Source organism: Phocoena sinus, chromosome 8 (assembly GCF_008692025.1).
Source record: "Phocoena sinus isolate mPhoSin1 chromosome 8, mPhoSin1.pri, whole genome shotgun sequence".
Lineage (NCBI taxonomy): Eukaryota > Metazoa > Chordata > Mammalia > Artiodactyla > Phocoenidae > Phocoena > Phocoena sinus.
This window is the reverse complement of record NC_045770.1, coordinates 87,165,246-87,179,738: the sequence shown is the minus strand read 5'-3', so window position 1 is coordinate 87,179,738 and position 14,493 is coordinate 87,165,246. Positions and strand designations below refer to the sequence as shown.

General features: G+C 40.7%; 1 protein-coding gene across 5 annotated transcripts in view; it reads right to left on the bottom strand.

The window, feature by feature from the left end:
* Positions 1–14,493, bottom strand: part of TRIM44 (tripartite motif containing 44) — a 118,810-nt gene that overhangs the window by 45,829 nt on the left and 58,488 nt on the right. For all 5 annotated transcript variants that reach the window (XR_004351120.1, XM_032640527.1, XM_032640525.1 and 2 more), the window contains exon 4: positions 10,630–10,649. Coding sequence is in view for 4 of the 5 variants with exons in the window: in XM_032640527.1 (XP_032496418.1) it covers positions 10,630–10,649 (20 nt within the window). In the remaining variant the exon portion in view is untranslated. The remainder of the gene's footprint in view (positions 1–10,629; positions 10,650–14,493) is intronic.

Here is a 14,493-nt window from a genome sequence, read left to right as displayed (position 1 = left end):
TTGTAGATGAACAGCACATTAATGAGATCTTCTTGAAATGATCCCACTTCCATTATGCAGACAAAATTACATTTTCCAGCATAATTATTGTGTCAGTCGAGCTCCCAAATTTTGATATTAATTGTTTCACTTGCAAAGGCAACATCAACTTATTAGTTTGTCAAACCTCTGGAAAATCAAGGGGAAGCTCATAGTTTTAAGTAGTGATTATCAACCTATACTTCTCCTGCATTCTATCTTTTACACATTTTCCTACTAGCCAGAAGGACTAGGAGAGTTTTATTCCCTGTACTAGGTTTTAACAGAAGTAGTAATGGGTTTCTTTAAAATGTGTTTTTAAATTACATACCACTTACATTCCTCAATCCTTACTTGAGACTCTAGACTACATGTTCTTTGAGGGCATGGACCTTGAATGTTTTGTGGAAAACTGTATTCTGAGCACCAAAGACAATGCCTGGAACAAAGTATGTGATCTGCAGACACTGCTGAATGAGCACCATGCTTCTCCTTTCACTGAGACTCGCTGTTTTAAAGGAAAATCTTCCTCCCTCTCCTTCTCTCTTCCCCCCCTTCTTTCCCCTCTCTCTCTCTCCCCCGCCAACTCTCTCTCTGTCTCTCTCTCATACACACACATGTACATTACACATACACTCTGGAATACAGGGAGGTCTTGCTATACACTGTGGCATTTTCCCCATGAACAACACATAAAACACGGAAGTTTGGTGAAAATATATCATTAGACGAGTTTCGGACAGTCACTTTGCATTGTGTAATGTCATCTCCTCTTCTAAGCCTTAACATGCCCTGAGCCACAGAACAAGTTAGGAAGAAATCCTGACTCACACTTATTCATCTGGTCAGAGCTTGAGACACAGGGCTAATCTGTGAACTATGAGTCTGACAGATCTCAAACACATGATAGGACATTCTCCAACACTGCTTATCTAGTAATTTTTATTTTGTAGCTTACATTTATTCTACTAGAAAAAATATTATTTTCCTTTTTATTGTAAACTGTTTAATCTACTTAAGGCTGATATTATTCTAGATTGGGACCACGACTTCCCCATAGAGTAGCAGAGGTTTTATTTTAAAAACACAAATCAATAGGATAATAGGACTCAGTATATTGACTTAGTAGCTCTGTGACCTTGGGCAAAGTGCTGAACATGTCTAAGTCTGATATGAGAATAATAACAGCACTGTCCTCCTAGGTGGCTGTAAGGCTTAAATGAGATAGATGATCCATGCGGAATGCTTAGCTTACGTTCACTATTGCAATCTCTGAGGGGTTGATAGACTACTAGCCGTGATGATCAAGGATCTAAACAAGTTCATCACCTCTGTAAGTCTTCTTTTTATTTTCTTTCTAATATGCCACTCTCCCCTCATTCCATCCGCAGAAGTAGAAACTCACAACGGGGAGGCCTTGCGGGTCCTGTTTTACCTCCAAGTGTGAATTCTTCCTGCAGAGTTTGGATAGTGCTTCTGGTTCGGTAATGTCATTTAGGGTAGTCATTTATCTGGCCCCCTGCATTTCTTTTTACAGCGTATGTAACTTCCTCTTTCTTTATTTGGTTCCTTAAAGAGTCTTGATTGGCTGGGAACTCGACCCTTCATTTTCATTTATCAAAAATTCCTAACCAGAGGGGATGAATGCTGAATCCCAGGGGCATGCTGGGCTGGAGCATCTGTGCCTGGCCTTTTTATCTATGCAGCTGGCTGGTAATTGCTAAGTTTTCCCTTCTGAAACAATCACCCCCCCATTTCTCTCCCCACCTCCACCCCACCCCCAGTTAATTATCAGTTCTAGAATTAAACTGCTTGCCTCTCCTGCTGTTGTCATGACAACAGTTGGCCTGCACCTGCCACTGGGTGAACAGTGGCTCTTTCAGAAGAGGTGATGGCAGTTGCCCGCTCCACAGAAGCCAGGGAGCAAACTAATGTTTACCTGTCTGGGGAGAGAAGTTCCTATTCATTCCACCTTAGGCATTTTCCTGGCAAGTTCCACCTCAACTTCTGTCTCATACAAACTGCTTGTTGGCACTCAATAAAGAAAATGAAAAAAATTTTTCTGATAAAAATGCCAAATCCCTGTTGGCTTGTCACAATTCCATCCATTAACTTTACTTATTCCCAGCCAAGATGTTGGAAGATGTGAATCTTCCATCTCCTGAGAAAGGCAGGGTAGTGTGGTGGTTGAAGGCACGGAATTTTAAGCCTGACAGATCTGGGTTCTAATCCTGGCTGACTTACTTTCTAACTGTGTGACCACGGCTTAGTCACTTAACTTCTTATAATATCAATTTCCTCATCTGTAAAAAGAAGATGAGAATAACTATATTTAACAGGTTTTTTAAGCTTTGAAATAATATACATAGGTCTAGCTCCTATTTTATGTTCGACACATAAGCAGGTATCACTATTAGAGCTGTTTAGCTGCTAACCCTGAACAACCCTGAAAGTCAGGGCAAAGTTGGCAGCTTGGTCAGTTTTAACTGGTTCTTGTCTGAGTGGCAATACCTGCGAGATGGAATAAGACTGCACAATGCCCCACAGCATCTGGACCAAGATGCATCTGGCAGCCAGGGACAGCTGAGAAATGCTTCTTTGCCTACCTTCTCTGTAATTCTGTCAGCCCCTCCCTCTCTGTACAGTTTTTCTCATGCTCAATCTCACTTTCTTTAAACAGAATTGATAGAACCAGAGGGGAAGGAGACATGTACTCACCAAGGAAACAAAATGCTTTTCTGTTTTACAACCACATTACAACCTACAGGGAACAACTGGTAGTGGTGCTAAGGAGGGGGGAATGAGGCACTTATGTAAGAAAGTGTTTTTCTTCCCTAAAACGTCTAGAAAGTGTTTTTCTTCCCTAAAACGTCTAGAGATCCATAAGATTCAAAAGTCCATAGCTTGTGGCTAAAGAAGTATTTTTTTTATGATCCTATAACCACTCATAGGTAGGTCCTAGGTCCAAACAGGACAGGCCCTTGAATATTGGTCCTTGGCAAAGACCTCACCATTTAGGGTACCCCAGTTTTATCACAGCCTTTGGACACCCTTCTCAATGTTCTGAAACTACCTTCTTGCAGTTCTAATTTTAAAGAAACCTGCACTCAATGACTCTAAACTTCACACCGTCTTGAAAAGAAAAAAGAAAAAAACCTAAAACAAAACAAAAAAACACACCCGCTTCTGCTCCCAGCATCTGGTACAGACACGTGCTGTGGGTTTCCGGGTAAAGAGGTGAATGCAGTTCAGCCACATTGAACTTACAAAAAAAGGAAGGCTCCTTGGAAGTTATTGGGGAAATGGAATTATTCACCCCTTGCCTGCCTCTCACTGACAGAAAGTGAGAAGATGCTAGAGACCAGCACGTTTCTCCTAAAATGAAAAAGACACCACTAACAACATTTTGCCGTGGCTGCCACAGGTGAGGGAGGGCATAAACCAATGACATCAAATTTAGTTATTCTTAAGACACAGACTGGAGTTTTTTGACTTCCTAAAATCTATTATGCTTAGTGCCAGTCCAAAATGGCTACGAAGATAAACCAGGAAGAAGAGAACTAGGCTCCAACCAGGCTCTCCAGCACCAGATCTAACTCAGGGACAAACGTGACATCAATTTAATTTTTGACTAGTTTCTAAGAAATATCTGTAGCCTTAAATCTATTTGGAAAATGTTGGTGCTTTAGTATTCCTTATCTCCATCAATTTAGAAGGAACTGGGTATCTACTCTCAAATTTGATTGTTAGTTAGAGGAAGGCTGGAGCTGTCAAAACAAGGTATAAATAAGATAAAAATCAAACAATTTCCTTTTATAATTACTTTATCTCAGTTGCTTGCTTTTCCATATAAAAGAAGAAACCCAAAAGGAGAACACTTTTAATGCTTCATAAAATACTTGTCCTTTAAGTATAGTAAAATGTGCTGCTTGATGGAGAAACTGAGGCACAGAGAAAGCAAACAATTTACACATAACTCATGAGATGTGACTACCTGAAGAGATCCATAAGATTCAAAAGTCCATCCATTTCTTCTATGAATAGGACCATGCGGTAGTCAAGCGGTAAAGCCTAACAGGAAACGATACAAACCTTTTGGTGCCTCAAATGGCACACAAAACCCTGTACAAGGGAGACTCAGCCACCCTTGTCTCATCCCCTGCCAACAGTCCAGTCATGTAGCTCCTCACCATTCCCCATACAGCACATGCGTTTTCATTCCTCTGAGCCTTTAGAAATGCTGATCTCTGTGCTTGTATGGCCTTCCTACCCTTTGCATCTGCAAAACCCTACCCCTATACCCATCCTTCAAAGTCCAGCACAAATGCTATCTTTTCTGATTCTCTATCCTGAGTTAGTTGTATCCTATTCTACATCCAACATATTTATTATAGAGAATCTTTATACTGTAGTGGTTAAGAGCCCACATTCTCAAGTCAGCCTACTTGAATTTGAATACTGGCTCTACCAGTTTTTAGCTGAGTGACCTCGTTAGTGTATGTATAACCTCTCTGCAACTCAGTTTTCTCATTTGGCTGAGAAATGAAGATAATGTATTAGCCACTTGTTAGGACTGTTGTGAGAAATAACAAATGTTTAAAATACTTCGTGGTACATGGTTGGCAATCAATAAATGCTTCCTTATAGTAATTTATAATAATAATTATTATATTGCACTTAAATGTGAAATTAAAATTGTTTACTTAGTTCTCTCATTTGAACTAGACTTTGATATCTTTAAATGCAGGGACAAAGTCTTTTTCATCTTCGTATCTCTGAGGCCTAGCATGGGGCCTGGCAACACAGTAGACAATTGAAAATGAATGAAAAAATTCCTCTGTAATTTTTCTTGCTAAAGAGATTAGGAAACAGAGCTCCTAGAGGTAAATGTTATCCTGATAAGCTCTGAGGTCAAAGACATAAACAAGGTTAGCCTGTCAAGCATCATAACTACATATTGGATGGCAAACAAAAGTTGATTAGCATAAAACCACACCATGAAAAGTGACATCCAGGTCTCTTCCCACTGGGCCTTTTTTCTTAGCATTATGAAGCCAGAAAAGGCAGTCAGGTGTATGTCAGAATACAGGCTGCTCCTAGCTGGCATTTCCACTGTGAGGCAGATGAAATAAACTAGAGGTACCTCAGCTGACTTTTCCAGCTGTGAATGGATTCTCTGGTTATAGGCCAATATGCACAAAATAAAATAAAGTTGTGACTCTCACAGGTAAATATCTGAAAATCAATTACTTTCAGAAGAAGGCTTGCTTTTATTACAGATAGGCAGTACAATGCATAGCATGGCTTCATCCTTCATCTGGGTGAGTAGAGGATAAATAATTCATATCAGCAGAGGAAAACAAAGTCAGCTCAGGCTCCATAAGAGGGAAATGTGACAGCTAAGAGACTCTCTGTACTGAAGACCAACTTAGATGTTGGAACCCCACTTCTGGATAATACACAGCCCTGACAGTTCCACTCCATGTCACAGGTATCAGAGACATTTTCTTTGGCTTCCAGCTAGGTCTTCTGAAATGGAGGTAATGTAAAAACAAAACCATACATTTGCAATCGGAGGACAAAAGAAACCTAAGCGTATCACTGACTTAGTCCCCTCTTATCTCTACAAACTAAGTCATCAGGAAGAGAAATGTCATATCTAAGAACATACATATGATTGTTATTTTAGAGGGGGGAAAAAAGAGTACCTAGAATATAGCCCCAAGAAAATGTTTAAAGAAACAAAATTGAGAAATGTACAAAAAAATCTATCAAATTACAGAACCTATAAGCAGATTCTTTTCATTTCATATTTAATATATGACTGTATTCCTCCACATATTTAATATATGACTGTATTCCTCCACTGTATTTATATCCCAAAAAACTGGGTGCCGAGTTGGGGAAAGAAAGGCTAGTATTTACAGGGAAGTAAAAACAGACTACAAAGAAGCAAGGAGGTTAAAGGACTTGCCCAAGGTCACACCGTTGGTCCCAGGTAAACCAAGGATAGAAGGTAGGTCTGCTGACTCTCCTTGAGCTCCTATTCCTTCAGAACTCACTGCCCATTTGATCAGAGAATCAGCATGGGTCAGATTCACACTGATCTCAGCAGGAGCTTTTTGCCTGAATAAGAGCCAGCTCTGAAGATGAAAAGTTCTACCAAAATCTTAAGTATGGCTGTTACTGTTAAAAAGCCTTTTTCTTCTTAGTTAAAAAAATTCACAGAAAATCTCAATCGCAAATCAAAATTTAAAACTGACCTTGCTCCTCTGTCCTCTGAACACAAGAGCTTAAGGGTCCTTCCAACTCTGACTTCCTTCCACTACACAACAGCTCTAAGGCAGCAGAGCCCACTGCCACCCCCTCTCCGTGAACATACATTACTTCTCAGCAGGCTCCGGCAGGAGCACAGAAGGAGCCAATCTGCGAGGGCGCAAACACAACATCTCCCATAATAGCACAGAGGAGACAGAAAATTGCTGCCAAAAGTGTAAACTGCTTTTTTTTTGCTTGGAGAAAAAGAATCACCCTGGGCTTCAAAGACACCCTCTTCAAAGGTGACTCTACAGCGGTTAATATCCATGTTCCACATAGTAGGACTTCTGCTCCTCCGTACGCTCCGAGAAACCTTGTCATCTGCACGAATGTATCATAGGTGTGAAGAGTAACTACTGGATGGAGGGGCAACAGGCAGCTAATTCTGCAGGGTCAAAGGAAGGCTTGGTTACCTGTTCCCCCGGGGAGTCTAAAAGCACCCCTTTTGCTGCTGACCCTCAGGGGACACTGTGTGAGGATGAGATGACGAAATATCCCCTCATAATGACAGAGGCTAAGGAGAGGAGAGGTAGCGTGCAGCAAAAAGACGCCACATCACTTCAACATCAAAGCCAGTAAGAACTCCTAGGTGAGAGGAACAAGACCAAAGTGATGCGCTGACAAGTGGGCGTGAATCCTCTTATTCATTCAGGGTCACAGAGAGAAGTGTGCTGGCCTCTCAGAGACAGGTGGTTGAAGGCATGAGCTCTGAAGCCAGACTAGATTCAAGTCCTAGCTCTGCTTCTACTAGCTGTGTGATCTAGGGCAAGTTAATCTTTCTGGGCATTCATTTCCTCATTTTACTAGTAGAATAATAACTACATCATAAGCTTTACATGAGGGTTAAAAGAGAATATATATAAAACACTGTACGTAGTAAAACTTAAACGGTAGCTTTGCCTATTATTGTTAATTACAGGACAAATACACAATAAAAATCAGAACAAGGCACAGACATGACCAAAAGCACAAATACTTGGCCACCTCACGTCAAACAGCTTGGGAAGTCAAAACTGAAAAGAAAAAAAAAAGGCAGGGAGACTCTAGCTGGCAGAATGGAGGAAAATATAGATCTATTATAGACAAATAATTTTCAAAAGCACAGGAATTTTCCTTTGTTCTGACCACCATGGAGAGCGGCTGGAATTCAATCCTCCCTGAACTTCTGTGCAGACAGCAGGGAAGTGGCTGTGTGGAAAGAATACTAGCAAAGGAGACACAGGCATGAAAATCCAAGCAGACCTGGAACGCAGGGTCCCCAGATTCATTTCTCTTCCATCCCCTGTGCGGGCAGACCCACACTCCTTCTGTCTTCCTTACACATCAAACTCTCATTTAACACCGTCAGCAATACAAAAGCCTTTGGAACAAAACTCTGGCTTACTGAGACAGTGAAGTGTATATCATAAATGAGAGAAATTTCAGATCAAAGGCATTCTGCCCTGAAGTGTTAACTGGAAGAAACTGAGCCAAATGGTAGTTCAGCACAAACTGAATGGAACCAACAAGTAAGAATTTAAAGGATAAAAGGAAAATTTGACTCATCTTTCCTCTTTCTGCCAAACTGGAACATGACTTTTTTCAAGTGCTCATCTTACCAATAAAGTCCCAGTCCAAGAGAATCCCTACTGACATCCATGGCAGCCTGGCTCGAGGGAGACAGCGTGACATCTTGGTTGCTAGTAAAGAAACTCTATACTTCACCACAATCTTGTCAAAATGACAAGAAGGAATCTGCAATTAAACTCTGAAGCCAGTATCTCACACTGAATAGTAACTCTGAAGGGAGTTAATCTCTTCACAAGGTCCCTGTATTCTTCTAATCAATATGACTCTGGCATGTAGCCATAAAGACAAGATGAACGTGTCCATCCTTATCAGGCTCTCCCAAGACAAAAATGCCATTTCTATCCTGTGGAGTCTGCTCGCTACATCTGCTAAGGTGTTTTCTTTATACTGGTCTTGTTTGAACTCTCTTTCTGAGGAAGAAAAGGTCTAGGGCTCTGCTTGGTCTGGATTTTAAGGAGCTGGAGCTAGAGCTAGTTTTGAGCGAAGAGGCAGAGTGCCAAGGAGATAATTTAAAGAGCTTATCTAAACCAAAGGTCTGTGTAAAATGGTGAGAACTTGGTCAATAGCTAGAGAAGATGTTGATATAAGCTCCCATCACTAGCCTAATCTAACTAGTCTCCCAGGCTCTGACCCACCTCCAATTCATTTTCCATTCTGCAGGCAGAGGAGACTTCCCAGATGCAAATCTACTCAGGTTAATCCATGTTTTAAATTATTTAATGCCCTCCCACACTCTGCGGGAGAGAGCTCAGATACCTGAAGGAGGCCTGTAAGGCCCTCAGTGGTCTGGACTCTGCTTTCTTTCCTCCACTCTTCTCTTGTCTGGAGCTATTACACAAGTTGTTTCCTATCCATAGGACAGCTCTATCTCTGCCTCTCCTTTGTCTGCCTTCTCATCCTTCAGACCTCCGTTTACACATAACCTTTTCTGGTGAGCTTCCCTTCCTAAAGCAGCCTAAACTTCACTTAATCATAGTACTTCCCCCAAAGGAGAAGTGCCCAGTTATATGCCTGTCTCTCCTACTAGACTTAGGATCCACAAGGCAGGGACCATGTCTGTCTTAATTTTCATTATATGCCCAGTATATAGCACAGGGCCTATACACTGGGTTATGAGGAAGGGAGGAAAGAAATGATCCACAACATAAAGGGAGCCTGTTCCTGAGAATGGGGGGAGGATGGAATTTAAAGGGATTCCCTGAAGCTCTGCAGGTTTAAAGCGGGATGCCTGTAGCTTTAGCCACAGAAGACAAGGAACAAGATCTAGGCTGAGAACTACAGTTCTCAAGGGAAGGAAGCAGCAGGATCTGAAGATGTGGAATAACATTTGGCACTAAGAGAGAGGCTCAGGATGTGGGGAGGGAGAAAGGAAAAAGAAGAAACTGTATTTGTTGATTTGTAAATAAAACCAAAGAAGGGCCAAATCCTGGCTCCAGTAAGGTAACCTTGGACAACTCATTTAGCTTCTTTCAATGAGAAGCTTGAATTAGATAAGTGATTTTCTTTCTTTCTTTCTTTTTTTTTTTTTGTGGTACACGGGCCTCTCACTGTTGTGGCCTCTCCCATTGCAGAGCACAGGCTCCGGACGTGCAGGCTCAGTGGCCACGGCTCACGGGCCCAGCCGCCCCGCGGCATGTGGGATCTTCCTGGACCAGGTCACGAACCCGCGTCCCCTGCATCGGCAGGCGGACTCTCAACTACTGCGCCACCAGGGAAGCCCTAGATAAGTGATTTTCAAACTAAGTTCTCAGGAACCCTAGGTTTCTGCAGCAGCCCCTCAGGGTCTATTGCAAGGAAGAGAGAAGTTTCACCAGTAGATGTGGTCCCAACTTTAACCAAACAAAAAAAATGTTTTGCATACACTGGAGTTCTACTTAAAGCCCATTTGAAAAAAAAGGTGTTTCTACTAAAACTAAAGTTTGAATAGCTGTGGCCTGGATGAATGTTCTGATACCTCCCAGACTTAACAGTCCTGGATCCATACATGACAGAGGGGACCCAACTGGACACTGCATTTTACTTTGTACAAATGCCCCTTGATTGTGTTCACAGCATAGCTATAGCATTTCCTAGAGCTTGCTCTCACTGCCTGAGCAGAAAGACAGGAAAGGTAAGTAAACTAAAGTCCAGGTTCACTACAAGCCCGAGGCAATGATAAAATGCACTTTTAAATTTCATGTGGTGAAACAGAAGCACAAAGAAACATTTTTTTTTTCCTAAACAAAGTTTTGTATACCTATGACCTCAGATTCACTGTATAGGTGTCTTGAGTCAGACCCAAGGATGTTATAGGTCAGAAATACAGAATATTGAAACCAGAGTCCATTAAAAGAAAAAAAAAAAAAAAAAGGCAATCCAATTCCAATCAAGAAAGAACAATGCAAAAGTTTATCTATTCAGTCTACCTGATACCTAATTACCATTCAAATATAGTACCTACTTGTCTCAACAAGGTATTCTGAATGTGCTACAGAATAAAGCAAAGTTACTGTCATTACATACTTTAAAGACTATCTCTATCTGAAGGTTACAGACAGGAAATGGCACAGATGGGGAGGGAGATGGGAATCTTATAAAACAAGATCTTCAAAGCCCTGGAATAAGATGGAGATCCCTTTTCTGTGCTGTTCCTTGGCTGGTCATATTTCACGGGGCATTAAAAGGCCACAAATGTCACTCTACTTCAGTTCTGAGAACAGACAAACAACAATAATGTGATCTTACCTGGGTCCTTCCTCGTCGCCCTGAAAGAAAGAGAAAGAAACAGCATAAGAAACCAGGATCAGTAGAGACTGATTTAGATTTCTTTCTTTTCCCTCTTCCCTCCCAACCTGAAAGCAAGGCTTGTACATTTATTGTAACAGCGACAAGCCAGTAGACATCTAAGGGCTAAGACAAGGGCTAATATAACCCAATGTTCAAACCGCCCAGCAGAGATGAACTAATAATTTGCCCTTGTAAGCAGAGAAGTGAATGCATAGACCTAGGAGGCCTAAATAATAGCCTTGCCTTTTTATTTGTATGGCTGGCAGTATTTAGTTCTGAGCAAACTGACAGCCCAAAATAGCAGCAGGTCTTAAGCAAAAGCTGACCAGCTCCAAAAGCATCAAGCTGTTTCCCTAAAAGACTCACCTCTGCCTTGGCCTAGCATTTTTTTTCTCCAAACAAGAACGCAGAAAAACTCTAATGTAGAGCACACTGCGGTGCAAAAGGCTCCGAACTGGGACTCAGGAAATTGGAATGCTACTCCAAGCTCCATTATTTATTAGCTATGTGCTCTCGGGCAAGCTGATTAATTAATTAATCTGGACCTTGGTCTTCTCCTTTGTAAAAGGACAGTTCTGACATTTGATGATCCACATCATTCTTCAGCCAAACAATGACTTTTTTCTTTTTCTCATTCACTCTTTACAAAAACAATGTGTGAGGGCAATTTTGCCAGGTACTGTATTCTGTGAGCCTGACTTTATCAGTGATCACAGCAGATTTCTTTGAGCCTCTTTTTGGGACCAAACCAGATTCTTCAAATGACACTCAAGCCTTTTACAAGGGACCTCACTCATCCTTTTGGTGACAGAGTATCTTTTACATCCTCCTCTTTAGTCATTCAGGATTGGTTTCAATAGACTGTATCTCCTAGTTGGAGATAACTCCCCAGACTTATTTGATTGATGGATGGACTGATTGGATGATTCTATAGGTAAGGTATAAAGGAGAATGAGCTCTGGAGTCAGACACTGGATTCAAATCTTCACTCCATTACTGCTTGCTGTGTTACCCTGGTCAAATTATTTTGCCTCTCTTAACTACAGTTTTCTAATTTGTAAAATAGGGGTAAAAACTGTCCTGTCCCTATAACACAGGATGAGTATGAGGATTAAGTGAAATAATGTATACAAATGTCAAGCACAGTGCCTAAGATACAGAATGCACTTAATAAATGTTATTATCAATATCACTAACAATTCAGTATGATTCATTAAGAAGCTATTACATGCGGGTGCTGAGGGTAAAAGATAAAAAACCCATAATGATCTATCCTTCTAGGAGCTCCCATTCCGGAGCAGGGGAAACAGACAGAAAATGAACTATGACTAAATGTCTTAAGGGTGCTATCAAAGACATAAACTGAATGCTGAGGAAGTGATAAACACTGCCTCTCCTGGAGAAGGGGGGAGAAGGCTTTACAGAGAAGGTGACATATATACTGTCACCTGAGGGATAAGCAGGATTTTCCCAGGCCGACAACAGAAGATAAATGGGAAGAGCACTGGAGTAGCAAGAGCAAAGGCACAGCAGTTTTAAAAAATGTAGGTTTAAGGAATTTTGAGTTCTGTGAAACTAGAGTATGGGGATGTATACGTGTGTGTCTTGGGCAGGGGATGTGGAGGTGGCAGTGGTGTGGGGCTGAGGGGCTGGGAATGCAACAGAGGTAAAGGGAGATTGCCAGGGCACAGGCCTATAAAGGACCCTGGCAGCCAAGAAGGTGATTTGTAACATTATATTCAGTACACCGGAGGTTGGATAAAAAAGGCATTTTTAGCAGACTGTTAAGAATTTGCAGTATTGGTAAGGGCGCTAATGAAAGAGAAGTGGGGCAAGTGGTGGAAGGAGGGGACATAAACCTCTGCAGTTTACTTGACTGGCATGTCTCATGGGAACTATAATCTAGTGAGAAAAATTCATATAATTTAAATTTAATATGAGTTACGTTAACTATCAAGACATAATTAAACCTCAACACAATTTTTAAATTACCTTTGGATTTTAAAACATAATTATCTAGGAGAACTGTATGGAAAAAAGTATCCGAACCTTCTTCCATGATTTACAGCAAGTCCTCACAATCACATATCTTGGTACAATGGTTAAGAGACAGGCTTTCTGAGTTAGAGAAACATGGCTTCAAATTCTGGTTCGTCAATTCCAACAGTGAAGCTTTTGGCAATTTACTTAACTTTCCCAAGGTTCAGTTTCCTCATCTACACATGGAAATCCTAATTCTTACCTCACAGGGTGGCTATATGGATTAAAATGAGTGAGAAAATATGTATAAAACATTACATAAGTATCTAGCATAAGTGTTCAACAAATGGTGGTCATTACTGTACTTCCCTGAAATGTTAATTAATAACATTTCTAGGGAGAGTGGGGAGAAACAGAGAAGATGGAATACAAGACTTTGTTTTACATTCATCCATTTCTGCTGCTTATAGGTAAGTGGTTATTTTCAAAAATAATAATCACTATCACAAAGCATGGGAAAAACCAGGGTGAGAGTTTCACTTGCAAAGAAATGAATGAAAGAATATACACACATATAATTACAAGGCAATTTTGAACAGGTCAGCAGACATTCAGAGGATTGCTAATCTTGCTTGTAAAAGGTGTGCCCATACTCTCCTCACTACCTGAAATGCACATCCCTATTCTGAGATCCTAGTTAATTCCCATCCATCCTTTAAGGTCAAGCCTCACTCGGAAAATTTTCCTGACAGATTGAGTGGAGTAACCCTACTCTGTCCTCCACATCTGTATAGGTCACATTTCTGGGCTAGTTCTTAAAGCAGAAAACTGACAATGACAGCACCATACAGTGTCTCCCTCTTTGGATTTCAGCTCCTTGAGAATAGAAACTGTATATTGTTCATCTCTTTATTCTCTACACCTAGCACAGCGCAAGGCATACAGTAAATAATTATTCAAGAGAGGAAAGAAGAGAGGGCAAGATATAAATAGGATTTAAGATTAATTTCTACCCCCATTACGAGTAAATTCTGATTTCAGAGAGTATTAGAACTGAAAGTCTGTTAAACAACAACTTCCATTTCAATGACTTGTTAGATTAAGCAATGCTCCCAAATCCCTCTGTAAAATATCCTGAGTGCTCTTGGCTGTTAGGTTACACTCTACCTAGTACAACCTTCCATTTCTACTTCCACCAATGAAAATGTATGCTCACCAAGAATCAAACAAGTTTGCTCCTAAGCCTGCTTATATCAATGGAACTTGTAATTATGATGACATGTTTCACTAAATAACAAAAAATGAGTGCAAGAGATAACTGTTGCTCCATGAGTTGTTGCTTCCATGAAAATTAAGTTGAATGCTTCCAAAGCAGTCAATAAAGATGAATTACTTAACAATTGCTGTCAATTTTGATGTAGGTGAGACACATGCAAAATATTAGAAAATATGAAGTATGAAAGTCTAACACCTCACACTGGTCAGAATGACCATCATTAAAAAGTCTACAAATAATAAATGCTGAAGAGGGTGTGGAGAAAAGGGAATCCTCCTACATTGTTGGTGGGGATATAAATTGGTACAGCCACTATGGAGGTTCCCTAAAAAACTAAAAATAGAGTTACTATATGATCCAACAAACCCACTCCTGGGCATACATCCAGAAAAGATGAAAATATTAATTCGAAAAGATATACGCATTCCAATGTTCACAGCAACACTATTTACAATAGCCAAGACATGGAAGCAACCTAAGTGTCCATCAACAGATAAATGGATATGGTACATATTTATACACACACACACACACACACACACACACAATGGAATATCACTCAGCCA